The sequence below is a fragment of the Hoplias malabaricus genome, chromosome 17, assembly GCF_029633855.1.
Source record: "Hoplias malabaricus isolate fHopMal1 chromosome 17, fHopMal1.hap1, whole genome shotgun sequence".
Lineage (NCBI taxonomy): Eukaryota > Metazoa > Chordata > Actinopteri > Characiformes > Erythrinidae > Hoplias > Hoplias malabaricus.
The window spans coordinates 10,552,274-10,576,611 of record NC_089816.1 but is presented as its reverse complement, the minus strand read 5'-3'; the positions used below and the strand labels follow the sequence as shown (position 1 = coordinate 10,576,611).

The 24,338-nt window shown below is 40.4% G+C and overlaps 1 protein-coding gene across 1 annotated transcript in view; it reads right to left on the bottom strand.

Moving 5' to 3' along the window:
* Nucleotides 1-2,362: 2,362 nt before the first annotated feature.
* The window catches only part of fat2 (FAT atypical cadherin 2), a 46,634-nt gene continuing 24,658 nt past the window's right edge, over nt 2,363-24,338 (bottom strand). Inside the window, exons 14-25 of the mRNA XM_066648690.1 lie at nt 23,385-23,774; nt 19,576-19,787; nt 17,263-17,400; nt 16,287-16,430; nt 15,210-15,407; nt 14,176-14,651; nt 13,402-13,721; nt 12,415-12,569; nt 9,019-9,457; nt 7,894-8,044; nt 6,455-6,984; nt 2,363-5,426 (exon numbers count right to left, since the gene is read on the bottom strand). Coding sequence (XP_066504787.1) covers nt 4,954-5,426; nt 6,455-6,984; nt 7,894-8,044; nt 9,019-9,457; nt 12,415-12,569; nt 13,402-13,721; nt 14,176-14,651; nt 15,210-15,407; nt 16,287-16,430; nt 17,263-17,400; nt 19,576-19,787; nt 23,385-23,774 — 3,626 coding nt within the window. The 3' untranslated portion in view covers nt 2,363-4,953. The remainder of the gene's footprint in view (nt 5,427-6,454; nt 6,985-7,893; nt 8,045-9,018; nt 9,458-12,414; nt 12,570-13,401; nt 13,722-14,175; nt 14,652-15,209; nt 15,408-16,286; nt 16,431-17,262; nt 17,401-19,575; nt 19,788-23,384; nt 23,775-24,338) is intronic.

The following is a 24,338-nucleotide window of genomic DNA, read 5'->3' as shown; positions in this document are numbered from 1 at the left end:
GTTTCTTTTTTTCTTTAGCTTCACCACCTATGCTGGCCTGTAACTCACTCACTCACCCACTCACTATTGACACCTAGTGGCCTGGGTGTGTCAAAAATTGTGTACAAACCTGGGTGCTCCTGTGTGGGGGACCCGCTAAATTCATTGCCTGTCTACAATGATATTCGATTCTTCTTTGAATGAATGCTTTAGAGAGAAAAGGTAAAAAATGTAAATGATTGAACACTTTTTAAAATTTATTTTGGACAGTGTCAACGTCGCTGATAAAGGAGAATGCAAATAGTCTTTGTTTATTCAGTAAAACAGGCACTGCACATCCAGTGTGATGTCACCAATGCTTTGTTTTGATAGTATTATCACACTGCTGCCTCCAAACTCATACTTCATGGATATTATTAACAGTTAGTGCTTTGAACTGTGGACATTTCACCGTTTGTGCAGGAAATTTTTTTAAGAACACGTGCTTAAAATAGCTTCAATTCCCACATTAATGCAAGATGTAAACAAATATTTAACAAATGTAGTTGTGTTGATGATGATGATGATGATAAAGAGGTCATGATATTACAACCCATTTGATTTATTTGTACTAAAATAAATCAGAACGTATTCTTTTATATATATATCATTGTGTATATTATATCTTTACAGAACTATGGAGGATGCAACAATTTAGCAACAAATTTATTATTCCTTGTGGGACTTATTACTTACACTTTTAACACAACACACAACTAGAGCGTACCATTTCACCTGTAAAAGAAAGCAAACAAAATACTCTGAGTTAACTAATTACAGAACAGCATTGACCACAGGATACCTCCAAAATAGCAGTGAAAACGAAATTCTCTTTGGCTCGTTATGGTCATGTCTGTATTGTGCAAGAGAGCTATAAGCTAATGTAAATTACTCATTTCTAAATGAACACTTGTAATGTCAAATGAAGTCCTACTGAGTTCACATGCAGGAATAATTGTTACAATGATACAATGATTCCTCTAGGTTTAAGTGAGTAAAAAATTCATTTGACTGTTTTATGGTTATATCAAAAGCAGCTCACTTGCAATTATAGACTTATCTGCTGAGGCTGCATTGAGACCAATGAAGCCTGTAATTTATCATTGTAGAGGATTTCTATGGATAACATGGATGAGCAGATATTTATGTAGTTATAAATTCTGCCCCAATCCAATAATCACACTTATGAACAATTGGGCTTTCATGATAATGTTAAATGTCAATGCTCAAAGGAACAGACAAATAAAAATCTGACATTACAGTTTTAAAAGGATTGCAAATAACGCTCTTGGTCACTTAGTTCAGGAAAAAAAAAACCAAAGAGGGATATCCTTTCCATATCATATCTGCAGCATAAGTAGGACAAACTGTTAACAATAAATTGTCAGTAGAAAGTTGGATAATCTCGTGTCTGCATGCTTTTCAACATGCACCTTAGCTGTGGAAGCTAAGGCTTGAAACTGAATTTTTAAAGACTAACATCACACTTCAACATACTGTGGTTAGACTTACATAATCTTACAACTATTTGGGAAATCAACTTCAAAGTACAACATAAATTAAGAGATCTGTAAAGGATTAAGGACTGCACAGAAATAGCTCCAGAAAAACTCCTAAAACATCATTGTGCACTATTGGCAGGACAGTGTACATGTGAACAATACAAGGACAGCTGAGTCATGAAAATGCATTGAACTCCAGCCTTTCCTGAATGGTGCTGACTCAGATCTCAGTGTCCTGCTGTCCTGATTTATAACCCCACTTCAAGATGTTCAGCCATTAATTCAACACCTTTAATTATCCAGTAGTTTGAAAGCAGATGGGCTAAGTGGTGCCCAATGATCACCTCACATCTGCATCCCAATCCGAGCAAATATTTAACTTTTTACTAAAATGTCTATGCAGGGGAACCATGAGACGTTTCATGTATTTCTGAAGACTGCTTTTGTAGTGATTCCTATTTGGTGTGCATAAGAAGATAAGATAAGAAGGCTTGTGACTGGAAGGCTGCTTCAATCCCCACGACTGGAAGGAAAATTAAGGGCAGTCGGAGTGAAGGAAAAGTGCTGTTCAGTAATGTCCTTCCTCAGTATCCATTGATAAAAGTGCCCAACCGCCCAACCCCCATATATATACATATATCTCCAATTCAGTTTGTGCTGGGTCCAGAGCAGGGCAACACACACTTACACATGGACACTTGAGTCGCCAATCCACCTACCAACGAGTGTTTTTGGATTTTGGGAGACAATGTCACAGGGAGAACACACCAAACTCTTCACAACCTCCTGTGTGATTGCCACACTACCTATATAGTCTCACACAGATAAACATTTGCCTACAAGGTCAATGAAACATAACATTTATTCATTTAACATGTCCATTTATTTACAAAGGTGTATGTCATAATATTTCCACCAATGATTAAATCTAAAAGCCAGTGATTCTCTCACAGAGGAACATATTTAAACATGGGATTACTGTCCCACATTTATGGAAATAAAAACAAAACACATTCATTCGTTCTTGAACTCACTGGACCACTGCACATACAACAACAGAGTTCATGTGGTCAGCCTAAAGGACAGAGATCAGAGAGCATTTGTATCATCTCCAAAAAAATACTTCAAACAGCTGCCAAACACAACAACAAGAACAGTTCATTGGGGTTGCAAACACTTAGCACTATCCAACACAATGACAGCGATCAGTCACTCGGACAAAAGGGCACTACATGCACTAGTATCAGTGGCTCAGCCCGGAGCATGTACCTAGAGCTTTAATAGGAATTCCGTATGTCAAACAGAAGAGCCAGGGACCATGCTATCCAGCTTCACTGAAAAGTCCTATTGATCGAACTTTAAAATGTAAACAACTCAGTAAGGACAGGACATGAAGTGTTGGCAGAATTGGCAAACAACATTTTTCACAATGTAATAACCCTTAAAAATGAACCCTCAGAATCTGCATGGAGATTTTGAACTGCTTTTTAAAACTTGATTCCCTTTTATCACCAAACTCTTTACAGCATTAACAAAATAAAAACAGTGCGTAAGTTCACATTCCAAAAATACTGCATCCAATTACACTTCACAAAGCACTGCAACCCGTATATCTTACATGCCTGTGAAAATATAGTTTTAACAAGAAATTATGTAATTTAAAGACTTATTTATTTGGATTCTATTGTTATATATGATATATACATACATATATAGTGATTTTTCTACTTATAATATTTGAAAATAGCAAAGGGCCAGCCTTAGCTTCAGTCTAAATAAATGTAATCTACTATTTCATTCACAATTTCTTTTTATAAAGTCCCAATTGAGCAGTGGCCAGTTCCTAACCTAATGGGTATCTCCCCTTTCACACAACAGTACTGCCAATATGGAGGATTACAGGAAACACATGCCTCCTCTGATCTTATCCAAGATTAACACTGCATTATTTCAATCCATCAGCCAAATAACAGTGTCAAAGTGCTTCAACGCGCTCTAAAGAGAACACTAAATGCCTGATCAGATAAATCACAAAGTGATATAAACTAACACGAGATGTTCTGCAAAAAAAACATGGTTACCATCTTATCTTTCGAACCTCACATTATGGACAGCATAAGTCCAGCTGTTTATATCCATAATTATGTTTTTGTTGTTGTTGTTGTTGTTGTTGTTATGGCAAAACTTTGTATATCTGAAAAGATAACATTCTCTGGTATTTTTAAATGTTCATATGTGAATAACTTGTTGGATATGAAGGCTTTGGTATGACTGTGATGTTATACTTCCTTTCATTCCACAGTTTAAAAACTGTAATTTTCTTTCTTGGAAACTATTAAACATTTGATTTTCTGCGTGTTGCAGCAAGTGAATATGGAACACAAAGAATGGGACATGGCTTCTTTATCTCACCCAGGTGCTCCCAGCTTAATATCAGACATGTGGCACACCAAATAAATTATTTTTGGTGCAGGATTTTTAGAATCTAAATATAATATGGCACACCTCTCTGCTGTTTACTGACATGACAACAAAACTGACATGGGAGCACAATCCACAGCTGGAAACCAAGAAGATGCCACTTATAAGCACATTTCAGACTTCTTTAGAAAGTCATGCAACAAACACTACAGATCAGCACATGAAGATGAGTTGTAAACAGTAAGGAGGATGAGATGTTTCCGACTGATGCAAATTGTGCAGCTGTGTTCAGGAGCCATCTTCTCAAACAGCAGGCAGAAGAACATTGTTTACCACGCTTCCTTATCCTCTCTTCTTCACCAGGGACAGCAGGTCTCATTTCAGGCGGCCATCTTTGCACCATCTTGGAAATCAAATGTAATACTGTTCCACGCAAAGAGCTCTAGTGCTTCAGTGGCTCAGCCATCAAGCTCCCTGAAATTCACCCATCACATTCTTCTCTTAAACCCTTAAACACTGATTACCTGACAGGGGGCCATATTTCCAAACTTTTAACTGCATTGTAAATATCAGTGTCTTAGTATTTACTGACAAATGTATGGAATTTCCTGGCAAGGCCATATAAAGACAACAGAGGAATGCGGAAAGGATTACTTAACACTGATGTACACCAAACAGCTTTAATTGATCACTGCCAATGGATGACCTGTCTCTAGTGGAATGATTTAAATTAAGGTCTAGCTAAGGAAAATGTGCAAGGGACTGTATCTGAACTGTCTTTAAGACTATGGGTAGTCTAAAATGAAAATTCTTCATGAACATAAGCTTTTTTTGTGGGTCTTTCCACAAGTGCTCCATTTGCAATAATGCTCACAACACCCCCTGCTTTTCATCTCAGGCTGCAGTTAATATGGCCTTGGTTTCTGGATAAACAAGCTTTGTCATAACAGTAATATAAACCTGGTGGTTAGAGGGTGAGTCTTTTGAGCTTGGTTTAGTTAGCAGCACTGAGCTAGAACATGACCTCCTCACAGCTGCCATAGTCGCTCTCCATCATGTCGGAGCCAGCACGGCTGTGTGGACGCCGGGTGGGAGTTGTCTGGCTGGATGAGCCACAGTCAGCGTACGATGGCTGGGCCACACTCAGGCGAACACTGAGCCGCTTGTATCCCGCTGATACGTTGTCCATGCTGCGGGCGTGCTGAGTGGGATAGTAGCTGATGGCCGTGTACTCATTGGGACACTGTGAACTGGGCAAGGGCAGGCCGTCTGGACCCAGGAAGTCATCCAGGTTCTGGTTGCTGTAACAGGGGGGTAGTGGTGCACGCCGGTCACTGCGCTCCAGAGGAAATGGGAAACCCCCGAATCGAGAGTTTCTTCGAGAGTCCGTGGCTGACATTGTGGGGTAGGTGCTCTCCACAATATCAAACTGAGGAAACTCACGCACAGTCGGCCGTCCAAAATAATCTGGATCAGCTGGATACACTGCAAACAGAAAAGAGAACATTTTATACACTTGTTCATTATACATTGCCTACAAAAGGTTTCAATATATTTGGCATTTTTTTCCATCTGACTATCACTATTTAATATTTAGTTTAGTGGTAGTTGTGCTTTGCCAAAATCAATTTTACACAAATTAATTATTTGCCCTTGTCACAAAACACACTTACAGATATATTGATCCTAGACGTGTGTCACAGTGTAAAAGTATCAAGGTAAAACTTCTCAGAACATAGTAACAAAGACTCAAAAGGGGAACCCATACTCTGGTTTGCTTCTTTACTTTGGTCTTGAAGCTACAAAATTAATGTAGATATGTAGAAATGGTGGGTAATAATCACCAGTTTAGCAGATGGTGCACATGGCAGGTCTAAATCATCACACATCTGCCTCCAACCACTTTGAGTTAAGTAATGTCAAATGTTCTATCTGTGGGTGACCTGCTGTTATCTACAAAAATGATTACTTTTTCAATTAAATTCAAAGGTTAATATCTCTTCTCATATTCCTATCACTTTGATCCATTTCAGGTTTGTGGTGGCAACAGGACAAGCAAAGAAGTCCAGATATCTCTGGGCCCTGCAATTTCCTCCAGCTCCTCTAGCTTAAATATACATGGAGATTTTGCCTAAATGTTGATTCAGCAGTTTTCTTTTCGAAACAACTGTAAATAATTAATGATTGCATTTCCATTGCTATGTGCATGCATTTAAATTCATACTTGTCCTATTTTAATTTTGTTTAAATTGTACCCTCCTCTAGTCAAATTGCATGTTTTGTTGATTTTTTAAGTGAAAGTAAAGCAAACAGCTTCCATAGAGAACACACTGTACATTTAATGCATGTTTACTGTGTATTTGCTAAATGTAGCATATTGGAATAAAATGGTGCTAAATTCATAGATTTTAAATGTGAAAATCAATAAAAAATAGAAATATGGGTATTACAATTTTTTCATATGACTGGAAAAAACAACAACAACAAAAAAACAAACAACCTTAAAGCCCCACCTTCATAGCTGGGTTCCCAGTGTTTTTTCCTAATAGAGTCGTTATCAGAACTAGAGGAGGGTGGAGGGGGCAGATTAGGGGCCACGCTGCACACCAGTTGGCCCTGAGGCTTCTGAGGCCGAGCACCAGACTGGGCCAGCTCTCTCTGATCACGAGGCTTCAGGGAGCGGAAGGGGCTGTTGTCCAGGTCATTCCCAGAGCCAATCAGAGTGTTCATCTCCATGGGCGGCATATCTCCTCCATCACGCATCATGCTCTTAGTCAGGCCAGTGGGGAAGTAGCCGTTAGAGTCCTGTACACAGCTGGGCTGGTGCTTCTTGTGACTGATGTAGCGTTTCCGAATGAACACAAAAGCCATCACCAGAAGCAGCAGCCCCACCACACCAGCCGAGATCTCAGCTATCTCCACATACCCGATACTCCTCGATAACTGAGGCAACCGGTCACAGTGGACAGAGTCCTCTGACATTTTACATTCAAATCCAGGGGGACAGGACTTCGGAGAACAAGGCTTTAACAGGGTGCGGCAACTGCACATCAACAACAAAGAGAAGAAAACGATAAACTTCAAAGGATAAGATCTCATTTTAACCCTTTGTGCTTGTACACATTAAAAATAAGCAGTATGACAACAAGAGTGAGTTACTGAAAAGTACAGGTGACAGGTTTGGATCTTGTGTTGAACTACTGTCCATTTCATCAGAATTTGCTGCCAATAGGCAGCACCATTAGAGTGTAAAATGGCTATAAACACAGATGACACACAACTGCAAGGAGTTGATACTCCAATAAAGTGCACTGTTTCAAAAGACTTTATAGATGAGAAAAAATTAATTCAAACTGTCCCAGGTTTGCAAATGTTTACGAGCTGAGGCAAACAGCTGGGAATTGCAAACCCCAGATATAAACCCTGTGTGGTAAAAAAGATGAAGGTTGCTGCATGCACTAACTGTCAAACACTGGTATTGTCAATTCAATATGTAAATGATTTGTACGTAAAATAATTTATATGCATTTGATTTATTATGCTTAAATGTAAGTACAATTGTGGTGTTCTGTGATAATGTCCACGCTTGACAGCCAGTAGTGCTGGCTTATGGGAGAATGTGTCTGTGGCAGCTGCATATGCCACTATGCATTTTAATTTTTCATCATATTCAACTACAGTGTGGCATTTAGAGTTGCTGTGAATGATGAAGTTCTTTAGTTTATTTCAGTGGGAAATTTTTAAAGTAATTAACCAATTAATTAACCAATGGAGGTCAGACAGGGCTAAATTGTAAGGCACAATTCCATTAATTCAGTGTCACACACATCACCATTCACACATGGCTGGATTTATGAGGGAAAGGAGGAATAACACATGAAGCCCCCCAAGAGGCCTCACTGAAAACATGACAGAGTTAAGGTGTGATCACATTGTTTGTTGTGGTTGTTACCTGCTTCCAGGTTGTTGTGGGCAGTAGCACATGTACCCTTGGTGTGTTGGCATACACACATTGTCATGAGCACAGGGTTGAGAGGCGCAAGGGTTGTTGTCCAGCTCACAGCGAGCCCCAAAGTAGCTCTGCGAGCAGCTACAGCGCAACTCTGGGGAGAGAGGGATTCACAAAACAGCATGCCTTAACTTCAGAAAAGAGGAGCAGTCACCCCAGCACTGGCACATCCACAGAGATTGGTGCTGAGTTATTTGAATGGAGATCAAAGACCCAGGCGCAAATCACTGAGCCTGACGTACTCGCACATCTTTTGAAAAGGAAATACGTTTGGGGTTATTATCTCCCCAGCTTCATTTCCATAATTGTGTTGCAGTGAACACTGCTTCTGCATACAAATACACATATAGAAATTCCAGCTTAAGGTCATGATCATGAGAGCAATCTGAGAAAAACGACTTAAATTGACTAATGTGCACACACAGCGTCGAGGCTTGGCTCCAGAATCGTTAGTTTGAATCCCAGTCTTGGCAGAAGGAACATGTGGGTCTTTATTTACTTCTTATATCTGGCACTGAAAGATCTTAATATTTGGGGGAAGTGTCCAGAAAGCTCATCTAAAATACAGAATTACTGGTACACTTGCCCAGAAGATAATGAACATTCCTTTAAATTACTGATCTCAAATACTGTAAGGAACCACCCGTTGCTGACCAATAGCACACTCAGCTTGTACAGCACTTATAATATAGCATTGACCAATAGAAAGGGATGTTCTGGAGCAGCCATAAATGACCCGTAGCTAACCAAGCATAAAGCAATCAATGCCAAAGATAAAACAGAAGGGTACAGAATCCTTTTTTAGATTAGTGGGGCTTCAAATGCTTGAAAAAAAAAAAAAAAAACATTCCAATCTATTTGGTCCTACATTTCTGGTTTAGATTGGCCCCAATTATAAAACATGTTCACGTAAGAACAAAGTGCTTATGTTATTTTAGAGATTCTTAAATTAATTGGTACTTTCCACAATGCTATAGCACTGAAAAATTCTAAAGAGTGTCAAGTGGGCACAGCTGAATTATCCTTATTGGAATAAATGCACATTAATGCGTAGCGTTTAGTCCTCACCTCCGCTGGAGAGTTCCTCACACGTGCCACCGTTTTCACAAGGGTTGATTGCACAGCCGTCCACTCTGCAGCACTGATGCAGGCCAAAGAGGCGGTTTCTTCTTGAGCCTTGGCCTGTGGTCACCTCCTCTCTCTTGAGTGACTGACCATTAAACTCCAGATTGTCCAAGCAGCCTGTAAAGCCTGGAGCCTGGACCTGTGTGCTGGGGTTGGGGCTGGCAAACAGCAGGGCTCCATGAGTCTGGGTCAGTCTACAAGGCTCTGGCAGGACAACCGAGTTAGAGTGGGTGTTGTCCACTGTCAGCCTGACCATGGTTCCATTGACCTCCAAAGAGACATGATGCCAGTGGCCATCAGACACTCGCTGACCCTTAACCTGCAGACTTCCAGGTAGAAGGTTCCCACAGCCATACCGGAACACCATCTCTCTCTCAACCACCTGAACACATAGAGCTATGTTACAACACTACAAACACACCAATAGGCAACAGTGAGTTAGAACACACACATGTATTTGTTTACCTAATATTTCCGCATTTTAGAAAGACTGAATCCAGTGGTAAAAGCGTGTCGGGACGAATGTTCTGATTTGTTGATGTGGAACTAAATACACATCCTCTACACAGAATATACGCTCATCCAGTTCAGTTGTTTATTTGCTGAATTTTACATTATGAAAAGAATAATACAACTAAAGTGAAATATTACACATGTAAATCACTGAGCTTACTGCATCAGATTAATACCAAAAGGAACTTATTTTAGAATCTCTTTTGACTTCTTACAGTGAGTTTGAGGTAATCACATACAGAAGTCAAGTCTGTGTGATTTCTCACAAAGTCCAGAATTCAAGAATGGCTGCTGCTACTGTTTTAGCTGGCATTCCTCTTCCCATTTTTTACCGGACTAGAAAGCACATACATTTGTAGTAAGGGTAAGACTGCAGGTTTAATTTTTTTTGCTGATCTATTCCCTTAATGAGGCCTGATTCTGTTTAGCTGTAGGCTAAATGGTAGAAGGAGATTTGTAAAAGAGCAGGGCTGCTTAATTGCCTGGTTTGATCAAGCAGAATATATGTATCGATATCAGATTCTCTTCAACGTGCCTCCTTCTTCTGAGGTGATTTTTTTAGGTTTTGTGGCTTTGCAGCGGTGGTGAACTTCTGAAAGCAGCAGAGCACAGCTATAGTTTTTGAGCAGCATGTAGTGTGTGCAGAAGTGCTTTGAGTGGCATGAGGCTGGTTCAGGAAGACAGAGCTCCCCCCGGAGCTGGAGTGAAGGCAGCTCGCTTTCAACTGCGATGGGGCTCCGGGATGCAAGGTCATGCTCAAATCAAGAACATTAGCATGCACTCGGACATTTTTTGCCTCCTCAGCGCTGTGCCAATAAATAATGAAATCACTTTGGCCTTTCATATTTTTTCAGTTCTTGATTTTTTTTTTTTTTTTGCCTTCCGTTCATTAGCTCTTTTCTGGCTTTTCGTTAAAAAAATCTGTATGTGCCTCAAATTCGCAAGCATCATGCTACTTTTCCGGAATTTGCATTATTAATCGCAATCATCTTCTCTCTGGCCACTTAATTGCCGTGGTGGATTCTTCAGAGAGTTTTGTGGCATATGAAGCATGCAGGCCTCTGATGGATCAGCTTTCAGCCCGTGGGGTTTGCTAGTTTTCTTTGATGGGGCTGGGGCTGCTGGTTTATTTTCACTGCACAGGCCTCAGTGTGCTGCTGCTAGAGAGCCATGCACTAATGGAAGAGGTGCTTTACTCCGGAGGCCTGGAGGGGAAGAAGTGTGTGTGTGTGTGTTGGGGGTGTTCGGTCCGACTTCTAAGCCACTTGACGAGTCTGACAAGTAAGGAGCCTACTTTTCAGTCTAGAGTCCACATCAAAAGGCGAGAGCACTGGACCTCAGATTAATTGCAGCTTAGCTACAAATTAGCCCAGAGCTAAAGCTAACACCTTACAAGTTCAGACGGAGAAAGGTGCCACAAGTGCGGATTCCCCTGAATCCATTTAATTGTAGAGCACTTAAGCTGCCTACCTTTATTTTATGGAAAACAAGATGACTCCACCTTGAGTTTAAGATCAAAGCAGAGCACAGACAGTGTTTTGGTTGATTCCCTGTCTTTCTTATTTTTTTTTTTTTTTTATGGCCTAGGGCAAGGAAAAGCACTAAAGACCAAAACAGACCTGAAGTCCACCTTTAAGGTAAAATAAACGTGTTCATCACAATCCCTGCTTCCTACTTCGATTCCTTGCATCTTTTAAGGGTATCTGTTCCTCACTGTGTATCAGATCAGGAATCTTGTTCCCTTTAATGTTATTAGATTGTAGCTGCCAGTTTTCATAAATGTTACCGCAGCTTAACTGACAAGTCACCTTTTCCTCCTCCTTCCATCTTGTCAGAGGTGGTCCTGCTCACATCGACCCAGTTGCATTTGAAAGGTAATTACTCAAGTGGTGTGAATATAGAAAAGAAGAATTAACTGGGGAATAGGTTATCCTTATTCCTGGAGCTTTCCAGGGGATGCACTGACTGCTCTTTCACCCTGGAATATTGATTAGGTTTGAGAGATGATAGTAATTTGCAAAAGTGCACTGGAGTATTGGTAGCCCTCTGTAGAAACACAAACTGTCATGTGTCTTGTCAAAGTCTTCACAAAGAGTGAGTAACTACGTACGTGGGAGAATTCTTGGGCAGCCATGTTTAATGATTCTTTTTGAAGCTTTTCTCTGACAATAATAAAGACCAGCATTGCCAGCATTCAGAATCCTGAGGCAAACCTTGGATACACAGAGATGACACTTTTGATGTCTCTAGCCACTTACACTGCATATTAGATTATGATGTATAAGCGAAGGGCCCCATGGGAGAGGACACATGACTCGTAAGAGGTTGGGATTTTAATAAGCAGCGCTGCCCATATTCATTATCGTTATCTTGCATACCACATTCATGGAGATGTTTCCTCTGCTGCTGTCTCTGTTTTGATATCTCCTTGTTGATTTCCTGCAGTATATGTAATTTCAAGTTCTTAAACATTCTTAGGCCCTCACTAGATCTACTTAAGATAGAGAAAGCATGCCCTCATTGCTCACTTCTGAACGTATGGAAGGAACGCCAACCATGTCTGGTTCGTCATAACATTGATACAAAGAAAATGTAAAAAGAGCATCTGCTTACTGATACCATATCAGAGCTACTTTTTGTGCACCAAAAAGCTCTTTGAGATTCGCACGACTAGTCTCCCATCTTCCAGTGGGGACGGCAAATTCTAGTTAAATGATTCTTCTGCTTTGCCATCCGTAAGTATTGATTTCTCCCAATCAAGTTCTCCTTTAGCCTTCTAATGTACAGGTGCACGCATTTCTTGCTGCTGATTGAGAGCTGTAATACCTGTAATGTTCCCCAGTTCGAAGCATTTGATGTCATCACGGTGCCCTCAGAATCTGACGTCTTGAGTCGAAGAGATAGATGGAAGTTATGTTTTTCCTCTTCCGTCTGATAAAGGTACTTCAAGTAGCCATGCCCATCAAATCTCACGGCTGATTCTACAACACAGAGAGTGTAAATTTTTAAATCACTGCTTTTTATCAACTGGCTGCAATCAGCAGGAAGTCTAAGGTTACTGCCAAACAAACCCTCGGCTGTGTTGTTGAGTGCCTAAATGCCTAAATGGTGCCTTCTTGCATGCAAACATGGTCTTTTACTCAGAAATTAATCATAATTTTACCCACTCACTTTTTTTAACATATAAAAACCTACTCAACCATTCCCTGTTGTTTGTGCTTATGACCCATAGCAACTGCCAAAATATTGTCTCAGAAATCTGTACTTCTTGACTATCATCAGAAGGTATAGTTCCCTTCTTGGAGACCTGTGGACGTACATCTCCAAACTGGGTTGAAGACACTATTCATTTAATAAAAACTCATTATAGAGTTCCATATCCTGAAGAGGAAGATGAATACTCCACATTCTGCTTGAGATGTAGCTTTCTTTAGTGTGACCAACTAAAACTAAAACAGTTTGCTGGACAAATGTTTATAATTAGGTTCATATGTTTGTGGTGCCAATGTCATATAGTAGCAGTAATCAAATCAATCTCCACTCTCCACAATGTGAAATGGCTTCTATTCACACAAAAAGGGGGCTTGAGAAAAATGAACAGAACATGTATACTCCAGGATCTCCACTGATCTGTGGATTATCTTTTCCACATGTTCTTAGACGACATATTCTTAGAACACTTTCAATGTAAAAATTCTTTTTTTTCTCTGCTGATACCAGACGAGTCAAAACAAAGATAAAGTGAGATGCGATAATGACATTAGTGGCTCTTGAATCTTGGCTAATCCTTCTGGGAATGTGGCTAAACTTTACCATTGCACAAGCAGATGTTCTCCCAGCTGTGGCGGGGCGTTATGAAGCTGGCACTGGCAGTGCTGTAGTGGCTCAGTCTCTCCTCACTCATCAGCACCAAGCTCCTGCAGCTTCTTTGATGGCAGTCATCTCCCTCACAGCTGTCCGGTCTCCGCCTGAAAACGCTCAGGCCCAGAGTTTCCTTCATTCTGAACAGTGCTCTATCCAGGCGCTGAATACCAACAGGTCGGGCAGAACCATCCTGACCCCGCCGTACCAAAAGAACTTGCAGATTCACAGAGTCTGGCTCCTGCTGCAGGCTCGCAATGTGAAGCTCTTGCCTGGGTGTGGACAATTGTGGAAGATAATTCACTTCTGGTAACACTTCACATCTTTGATGAAAACTGACAACTGAAAACTGTCTTAAACATCTGTAAAAATCCTATTAGAATATGAGACAGTTGTGATGAAGACTGCTTTAGAGTGTCAGTTTCACTCTATAGACCTTTTTGACAAATATTATTTGAAATAAAGCTTTATAAATATTTATGCAGGTTTATATTATTTTTCATGAATGTGTGCTAATTTAAAAGAAATGGAATAGTATTCAATAAACTTACAACTGTATGTACTTATTATCTTATTCATACCCTTTTACCATACTGAGTTCATGATTATATGTTGATTGCAGAGATGATGCAATAGTAATTAACAATGTATAGCTTTCCCACCCATTAAAAATCAACACAAATATCACACCATATTTGTCAGTCTTTTTTTTTTGCCCTGCTGTACCTTGAGATGTTGAGCTCATTGCCCAGGCTTCGCTGGAGGCTTTTCCAGTGGTCAGCCACAAACTCCTCTGCAGACAAGCCCATCAGCTGGAGGGTGAAGCCCTGGTCGAGGGCCTGCTGAGAGGCAGCCCACACGTGCACTCGCACATCAGTAAACACAGTGAACTTCCCGTCAGACACACTCACATTCAGAGAATACAGGCCAGAGTTAAGGGCCTCTTTTGCCACAATCTTCCCGTCTACAGAGTCCACAGAGAAGAGCCCCTCATGCCTGGACTCCAGCCTGTACACCAGCACATCCTGGGGATCCTGATCAGATGCATGGAGCTTACCGATGACCCTTCTGGGGAAAGTCTCCTCAGTGGAGGTTATGAAGACCTCCAGCGGGGTCACAGTGGGAGGGTATTTACTCTGCTCAGTGACATTGATTTTGACCACACATATGGATGAGAGCGGGGGGTGGCCATTGTCAGTGACCTGTTGAGGTAACATATATATTGTAAAAGATAGTAAATTATGTAAATTAATGATTAAATGTACTTCAAGGGACTTCACAGACACCTCACATATGACTGCAAGTTCTTTATTCTTATTTTCTTTTACTCTTATTTTCATGTTGACATGAAATTTCCCAATTTTCATCAGAACTTCAGATGCTAAACAAACTAGATGCTTGATAAAAGGTTGTGATTTGCCTGGAACTTGGATCCAAGTTTAAATACTGTATAGACAATAGCATGTCATTGGTGGCTTTAAAATACCATCTTTTTCTTCCTTCTGTTTTGACTGAGGCTGATTATCAAACAGTTCTGAGATATTTAGATGTACATAGTTCTAATCTAACTTATTGTATGTGATCAGCAAAAACAGTTGCTTTCCAAATAATTTTTCAATAAGTCAATAATAAAAACAACCTGATTTAATGCTCCATTTTGATTTTCGGTATTTTCGGGGGTTATGATTTAATGGGAAAACTATCAAATAAAGTTCTTGCCAAACTATTCCTTTAACACAGGTTTCAATAAAAAGACTCACCTGAATTTTGAGCACATGCTGAAGCTTTCCTCTATTACCCAGTGGTGAGGAGAGGGACAGGAGCCCACCCTGGTCCACATGAAAGTGTCTGCCTTCATTTCCTGACACGATGTGGTACGAAAAAGGAGGGCCGTTCTGAGGCATGTCCCTGTCGCTGACCAACAGCTGCAGAATGCTGCTGCCCACTGCCTCCCCTTCCTGCCACAGAATCACACAACAGGATTAAAGAGAATGCAGGTGTCATGACTTTTCCATCACAAAAACCAGTGTACACAAACACAAATGAACTTCGATTGGATCCCGACTGCAAGCTGCATGCTGGTTACCATAGTGTTTGCTCATATTATTAACTATTATAGGCTTTCGGAGACTGGAGCAAACAGTGGTTCATGTCACGACCAACTGAGACAAATAAAGAGAATCCTTGAGAGACAGAAAGTAACAGTGATCAATTTGTTATGGTACATGTCTGTTTCTGGCTGTTTCCAGCCCTGTCAGATCAATAATGTGTCACAGAGCTGCTTGCCAAAGCCAAATTCTTTCAGGGCTAAAAAAGAAACAGCAGAGGGTAAAGAAAATGGCAGAATTTGAACTCTGGACTCTGAATCACACCTAAGCAGATGGGTCAGCTACAATTTGGCCCAAGCCTGCCCACCTCATCTGGGCCAGCTCCATTCGAGCTGACACAACTGGAGCAGGTAATTGAAACAAAGTGCTCCGCCTGCAGAGAAAAACCTAATTGTCACTGACCACCAACATTTTGCCAATTAGTTGGACCTCAGAAGACACAGACGCTTTGGGTGGAGTCAAATGGGCTGTGAAAAGAATTTCCAAGTCAGCAGAGTTGGCCCTGTAATTAGAGGAGATAAATCGGGCCGAGTCCAAAGGGGTAAACAGCCAGAGCAAATACCACTGTGAACAAAATGGCATGGAGCAAATCCATAGCTGCATTAGCCACACCTGACTGGCTTCTTGGGCTTAGGTTACCCCTATATTTTAAGCAGAGCTGAGGCCTTTATTAACTCCAGACAAAGATGAGCCCCTCCCCCAGCCCCTCCCTCTCCTACCCCTCTTTACCTGTAGAACAAGACCGTGGGTGGTTTTGGAGAAGATGGGTGGATTGTCGTTGACATCAGACAATGACACAGTCACCTGTACAGCAGAGGACAATGGAGGCTGGCCCCTGTCTGCGGCCTGGACGGTTAATGAATAATGTGTAATCTGAAATTGAAAAGAGTCAGGGCTTAATGTTTTTATGTTCAACCACACTCAGCGTACAGCAAAAAAACTTAAAGCAGCTTAGTTCTGTTGTTGTCTTAATGTTTTATTTTGAATTTGTTCTCTGTCCTTCTTCTTGTCAATTTCTTGATATATTCTACTTTTCTTATTATTCTGTTTTTTTTCAAGAGGCTGCCACTGTAAATAAGAAGCTGTTCTAAATGACTTGACTGGTTAGATAAAGGTTAAATCAAATAAAAATACAATTCACTAAGTGCTTTGTGGACACTCTCTCATCCAACATTCCCTCTGATATATAGGGTATTTTAGTAAGGGGCTGCTCAGCTAGGAAGTCTTTAGAACACCAGTGAAGTCTACTTTAATTCATCTCAATCTTCTTTGGATGGAGCTGGAGCACTGAGCGTTGGAGAAGTAGACCTGAGATCATGATCATATGCTGTTCGCAGGCTCATGTGCAGCTGAACCAGAGCATTCCATGTATTTGTTTGGAGATTATACAGGCCTGCATAACGAAATATCTGTGCACATTAAAGTAAAGTTCCCAAACATGCGTGGGTCTACAAATGTTTGGTCATATGTGGGCAGTCAGACAGCATTTTTAAGACTTTTCTGGCTGACCCAAGGTTTCATTGAGCACTGTACAGCAGTGGGTGCTGTGAATTACATAAGCTATATAACAGCCAGGAAGCACACTATTCCCTATTCAGATCAACTGAAGCCTAAAGAAAAGAAAATTAATCCGCTTGGTGGGAGGATAGAAGTAATAGGAATGGTTTGTATTCTTTTTTCATTTGTCCACAGCGGACATGCTCACCTCCTCCCTGTCCAGTGCAGAGCGCACTCTGATGTGACCAGAGCGAGGATCGATGCTGAACTGCTGCTGTGGGTCACCACTCACGATGGAGTAGTGGATGAGGTTGTTTGGAGGCCCATCAAGGTCAACAGCTGTTATCTGAAAGAGGGAAAGATAGAGAGGGGTTAAGAGAAGAGGAGGGAAGGAGACAGGGAGGAAGAGAGACAGAGAGAGGAAAACACAAGGGCAGAGAGAAGGTAGAGAGAAAAAGCAAAAAGCAGAAGGAAAAGGTGGCAGAGAACAAGGAGAGATCAAAGCAAGGGCAGAAAGGGAATGCAAGAGAAGAGCGAGAGACAGAAGGGAACCCAAGGACACAGAGAAAGGTGAGGGTTAGAGGGAAAAAAAAGAGCGAGAGAGATGTGTTGTCAGCAGATCCGTGTAAGGAAATCTATCTGTCACTGAGTAAAGCTGTGTGAACCTCTGTCTTGGATCACTGCACGTGCTTAGGACAGAACAGTCTGCATCGACCAAAATATACTGCACCAAACCACAGCAGAAAATCACTCTGTCACATACATGTCCCTCCTACAGCTGTTCAGGTCATTTCCAGTTATAATGGCTATTAATTAAGATCTATTATTTTTTGGGCATCAGACAACTATATTTCTTTAAAAGACCAGAACCATTATGTTCCTTTGCTTTTATAGCTGCTCACATTGCTTCTCACAGTCCAAGTATACCCAATTAAAAATGTAGACTCTTCAATTAATTAAACATTAGCATTACACCATATCTCAGATGTCCAGTATCAATATCCTGACAGTTACACAACTTTTCTGAACCACAGTCTTTTGTGTCTTCTCCAAGTAGAAAAAAGACACAAACACCTACAGCTACTTTCATATCAAATACTGTCTCTCAAAGACAACTTATTACTGGTTTGTAAAAGGGAGGTTTTTGAGGTTTACCAGGTCTTGCATTCCTGCTACCAGTGCCATTTTCTCTGTACCTTTCACATTATATTTGAACCCCTGTTTTGAGAGCTTGGGAAATGTTTTCCCCTTTCCTTATGAAAGTGATTATCTCCTATGCCTATCTTCTCAGAAAAATCTTTTAGATAGACCATGACAAAGAAATGAGCAAGGCAGTTAAAGGTATGTGTGGGTAACTGTTTGTGTGAATGTTAGTTTCTCTTTGAAAGGGAGTGTATTGCTAATCAAATGCTTTGGGAACTGCATTTGCATGAAAAACAGTAATTCTTTAGTTCAAAGACTGGAAGAATGGAAAAATAGAAGTAGTGTGCATAAAGTAAACAGTGAAATAATTACATTCTGATAGATCTGATTTAGTTTTTCCCATCAACTCAGAATAATGTATGATTTGTCTATAAGGCTTTTTCAACTGGAAACTCAATAAGCAGAAGCATGGTCTTTTGAACATTACACAACAGTAATGACTAATCCACTTACTGCAAATGTTCATGTACTGTCTACATTCTGCTATTCTGCCTTCACCAACACTGTTACTTGTTACATGTTACATGTTATTTGTATAGTAGCAACCTCAATGAACTTTCAGAATCTAAGTTCATTAGAGATTATTGAACACCTCCACACAGTTTAAGTGTGATCAAGTGTGATTATTTAGAGATAGTGTTAGCACAATGTTAGCTGGTACCTGTCAGTTTCTATCACTTACTATATTAGAGACATAGCTCAAACGTGAACCACAAAGGGGACACATTAACACAGTCCTGAGTAAGGTTCTGAATAAAACGTCTGTAACATTTTGTCAAAATACCATAAGAATCAAACAGTACAGCACTCTTTAAACCCTGTCCAAACAGCCCTATTCAGAATGAACTGTTTCAGTGCCTTTTCCATTAAATGAAAAAGAGCCTTGGTTTACTCCAAACAACAGAAAGGGGCAGAAAATCTGTTTGTTGGCAATTTTTGCTTTGTTCTCTTTCTTTTTCATGTTAATTTATGGTAAATTGAATCAGTTTATTTATTTTTCTGTTGTTGTTGTGCTTGTTTTGCTCTGTTTAACATTATCTTTGTACTTTGTGGCTCTGTGTAGAAAAATGTAAAGAATACTAAATAACCACCTTCATAAGTATCTTTTTCTACTGTTTTTGTAGTAAGAAATGACTTACTGCTCTTTAATTTGTGACTGACTCTGTGTCTAGTTAATGTGACTGTCAGTTGTCCAGAGGTGTGGGACAGAAAGGCAAGGGAATAAAACACTAGCTCTGGGGCAGGAGGCAGCTGGCCCTGGCTTCGTTTGATAGTGTTATCATTGGCAGTAACAGGTGAGGGAGACTGTCAGTGATACCTGCATCACCGTGTCTCCAGGAGAGATATCCTCGGCGATCTCGGCACTGTAGTCTCCACGGCTGAAGACAGGCGGGTTATCGTTGATGTCGGTGATGTTGATAATCACCATGGCAATATCAGCCAGAGATGGCTTGCCTCGAGCCCCCTCCACTGTCAGGTAATATTCACGACACAGCTCAAAGTCCAGTGCTGCACTCACCCACAACACACCTGCACACACAGAGACAGGAGTCCATATTCAGTTCAACATTCCATTACTCATTACATCTTTGTGTTGAAAGGCTGTCTAATGTACATAGGGACTTCATACTGTATAAAGTAATACTTCAGCATTTATGAACAGTTCGTGTCAGGGTGGTATAACAGTGGTCTAAAGGCCCATCCATGTGTTTAATTGCTTGGGAATCCATTTTATAAAGGTGAAGTTAAACACGCCCAGGAATGCAGCATTTCTGACATGACTTGGAACTGACATGAAAAAAAGGGCTTTGCCTATTACATATGATACTTATGTGAATGAGGTATGCATGTGCAGTTGCTTGTTTCTATGCACTGAGATGATTCATCATTTTTGGTCAACCATGTGTTATTTCTGTATTTTACACTAGTCTTCTAAATCATGATTTGAACCTTACGTCATTCAAAATGTGTCAATTCTGTTCTAGTTTCTACCCGATTCTGAAAAATAAGAGGCGATACCAGAACTATTCATGAATGGCACAATGTGCTCCCCACAGTGAAATGGCCTGGAGAAAAAGAGAATGTCACGTTTGAGTTTGAGGACAAAAAAGCCCTGGAATCTCTGGGATGAAAGGTGCTGTGTGATATAGCTTTGCAAATACAAAGTTACCGCTGTGAATGTTCCTGGCAGAATTATCACAGAAGAAGAAAAGGGCAGTGGTCTGAGTCAAAGCAAAAGCAAAAAAGCATAGTTAGCAATTCCCTGGCAATGGCATCCAATTAGAGAGTGTTCTAAGTTTAAGAAAGATCTGAGGGAAGAAACTCCCGGATGAGCTTGGCTTCCATACAAATGATGCAAATCCAGACTCTGGACTCTAATGTCCAAGAGTTTATTTCTGGCTGAGACTGCACTTCCGTTTACTGATTAAGTGACATCTCTTCCCAGCCATAAAAATAAAAGTATGCTGACTCAAAATGTGGGGTGAATCAAGTACCTGTAAACTTCAGAGAATGAAAGGAAGTAATCTGTGTTAAAATAAAGGAGCGCTGAGGAAAGTGCAATTTATCAAAATGGTTTTGTACTAATAACTCCTGCCCTTAATCACTCATTCTCTAGGGCTGGATTGAATCTAGGTCATGTATTTAGAAACTGAAGATAACAAATATAATTCAATTTACTGAAAAAGTATATTAAAAAATAAACAATACATTTTATTATCTCATTTCATGGCCAGAGGTGTATTCGGATATTGCATACAATATTGTAATTATGATTTAAGCTGCAATTATTTTGGTGACCTAAAGGCCAGAATATACACCTAAATAAATAAATAACTAGGTGTGTAAATGTGTGCATGAGAAAAGGGCAGTAAAGATGTTAATTCAACTCATTAAAATGCTTGAAAAAAAGGTTTGTTCTATCAATTTGTTACAGTCAGCACATCTCCACTCTTTGTTCAAACTTGTTAAGAGTGGTCTTCCCACACACAAGTCCATTCCCGTTGTCCTTAGTGTTAAGAAACAGCCCTGTTCAACCCAGGAAAGTCTTAATTAGCTAATTAGCGGATGGTAGAATTAAGTGTGTTAAGAGAGTGTAGGTTAGAAGCACACCATCCAAAACAAACAACAAGCAGTCAAGCTCAATAGAGACAGAAATGTTAATTGGGTACCATTTTCTTTGCTCAGGTTGAGTCTTCAGGGCCTCCTGCCAGTTTGCTCACGCAGTTCATTGGAATAAGATTCAATGGCACAAAATGCACATGACTAACTGCATTCCTGCTTGTCGCTAGAATCCAGGTTTCAACAAGTGCAAAATTGCTCTCTGCAATCTCTTGTTTTATTGATTTTAAAGATCAAGGGCTCTGCTGTGTCACTTAATGGCTTTTCCCAGAGCTCAGCTGCCGTGTTATTAACAGGACTCTGCCTGTCCTCTGCCTCCCCCTCTGTCAATAAAAGTGTGTTTGCTCCTGTGTTTGTATACATGGCTTGTTTTCCATACATGAGTGGACATTGGCACTTGCGCAAACGTGTGTGAGAATAAATAGAGACAAATAACTTGGTCAATGTCACAGAATCTTTCTAAAATCACAATGCACTGAATTCCTGGAAGCTGTTTTTCAGCACTTAGACCTGAGTGTTACAGCAACAGACGCCTCATCATTCATGAAAAATGACAGATCCATGCAGTGTGTGATAGGCATGCCTTCAATGACAGAACGTTCCAGTGTGTTTTCAACATTCTTGGGTTTTAGCGAATATTGTTGAAATTGTCCTCATCTTGTGTTAGAAAGCACAATCTCTGTGCATTATGTGCAAGCTTACAAAAGGTAATTACAGGGATAAGATGTAAAACTGTGACCTCTACTGGAAGATGCCAAAACAGAACAAGAAGATGACCATTATATTTTAAAACATGGCCATTTGACTGTTTCAGTCAAGTAATATTCTCTCTTTTTGTTACTACATATGTAAGAATGTGCATGTGCATGTGAATGTCAAGTAGCGCATATATATATTAATAATTTAGAACTCTACTTCTTAATGTTTTACAGGCATGGAAACTGCGAAAAACAACAAAAAAAGAACAGTTGTTTAAAAAAATATATTTCCAGCTCAGCATTTTGTCACAAACAAAATGCAAACCCGGCATAAGGGAGCTGAGGCTGTATTTAGGCGTGTAACCAGCCTTGCTGAGGGCCGATAGCTTCTGGAACACAAATTACTTCAATATAACCAATTGATTTCTGCAGCAGAATGCCTCCTAGTTGGCAGACTTTGCCATTGTGAAGTGTTAGGTAAATAATGAATAAAGAAGTTGACTCAATCCAGAAGGAAAAGTGGTGTGCGCTCTGAGGAGTGGAGATAAGGAAAACAAAGATGGGAGAGGGTTGTGTGGAGGGGTCCTAGGCAGTAGCAGAATGAAGAGCATAAATGAATGAGAGGTTCCTTGGTTCAAGAGCATGTTGGTACAGGCTCTCCAGTCCTGCCCTTACTAATCCTCCAGGAGGAGCTTAGAAAGCTCTCGAGGTGCAGGGTGCAGTGCAATCTACTCAAGACAACACCAGAAGACAAAGAGTCTTTACAGTGCTGTAACTCTATTGTCTGTGTATTATTTGTGCAACTGAATTTTGACATAAAGATTACAACACAGTTGTTGCACAAGAGTCACTATTCAAATGAAGCCATGCTAGACACCAGACCATTGCTACTCCTTTATGCATTAATGTTCACTTGCATAACACATATTATCTCCATATTACTTGGTTATTGTGATAAATGGTACATTCACCAACTTGAATTAAAAAAGACTTACAAATGCATGTTGAAAGTGTTAAAATGCAAAAAATGTTAATGTATTCACTTCTGGTTCTGCATTTCTATTTGGCTTCCTCCATCTTGCCAGTTAAAAACTAATTATATTACTGCTGTTAATTAAATTCAATTTACAAGGGCATAAAAACAACACACATTACTCTGAACTGGTCAGGCATTTCTAATATTGGACACAGTTGTAATGCATTCTTGGAGAGTTGGTCAGAGCACCATTTATCATAATCAAATAATTTATTATGCTAATAAGACCATGGAGAAGAATGCCACACATACGAACTAGGAAGCAGCTCTCACCTGTCTCTGAATTCATCTGGAACCTTCCATCCTCGTTGCCAGAAATGATGGAGTATCGGACAGGTTCGCTGCCAGTGCCGTCTCTGGTGTGGGCAGACACGCTGAGCACCTCCGTCCCCACCACTGAGGATTCTGGGAGCTGGGCTGTGTACTCAGAGCTCAGGAAGACCGGTTCATAGTCGCTCAGGTCCACCACATGCACGGTGATCGTGGCTAAGGAGGATTGGTGGCGAGGAAGACCTCTGTCCGTGGCTTTGACTCGCATCTCAAAGGTGGACTGAGCCTCGTCAGCCAAAGAGCGCTCCAGACGCAGGATTCCTGAAATCTCATCCAGAGAGAAGAAGCCACTGTATGCTCCCTGAAGAGAGTACCTCACCTCAGAGTTAATCCCTGCCAAAGAAAAGGAGAGGCCAATGTAAACACTTAGCCAAACACAAGGCATATGATTAAATTTCAAGCATGATGATATTAGGTTGAAGTTATCTATATAAATGGGCTACTGCAATTACTATTTATTTTAATGCATTTGTAACTCTCCAGTTATCAACCCTATATTTTTTTGTAAATCTAATCCAGTTTTTGCCAAGTCCCATGAACCTTTATGTAACACTATAAGACACATGACATGTACTTGAATATTTTTGCTTATTTGCTTCAGAACACATAACTACATATGCATTTTAAACATTTTAATCCCTGAAAGGAACGACCTAAGAATCCAGTCTAAACAAGCTATTACATGTTCCTTGTTTTTTTCTTGAAACTGTCAGAAGAAAATGAGTAAAAAACTGAAAGTGTTTTGCAGCTACTGTTGTTGCAAATGGGGTCAAAGTTGTTCTTAAGTGAGCAGAAGCCTTGGGGCAGGAGCTGTTTTTAACATTGATCATTTGTGCATGGCGAATTTTCAAGGGTGTTTCTATTAGATTTGTAAGTGACTCAAGGCACTAAACACAG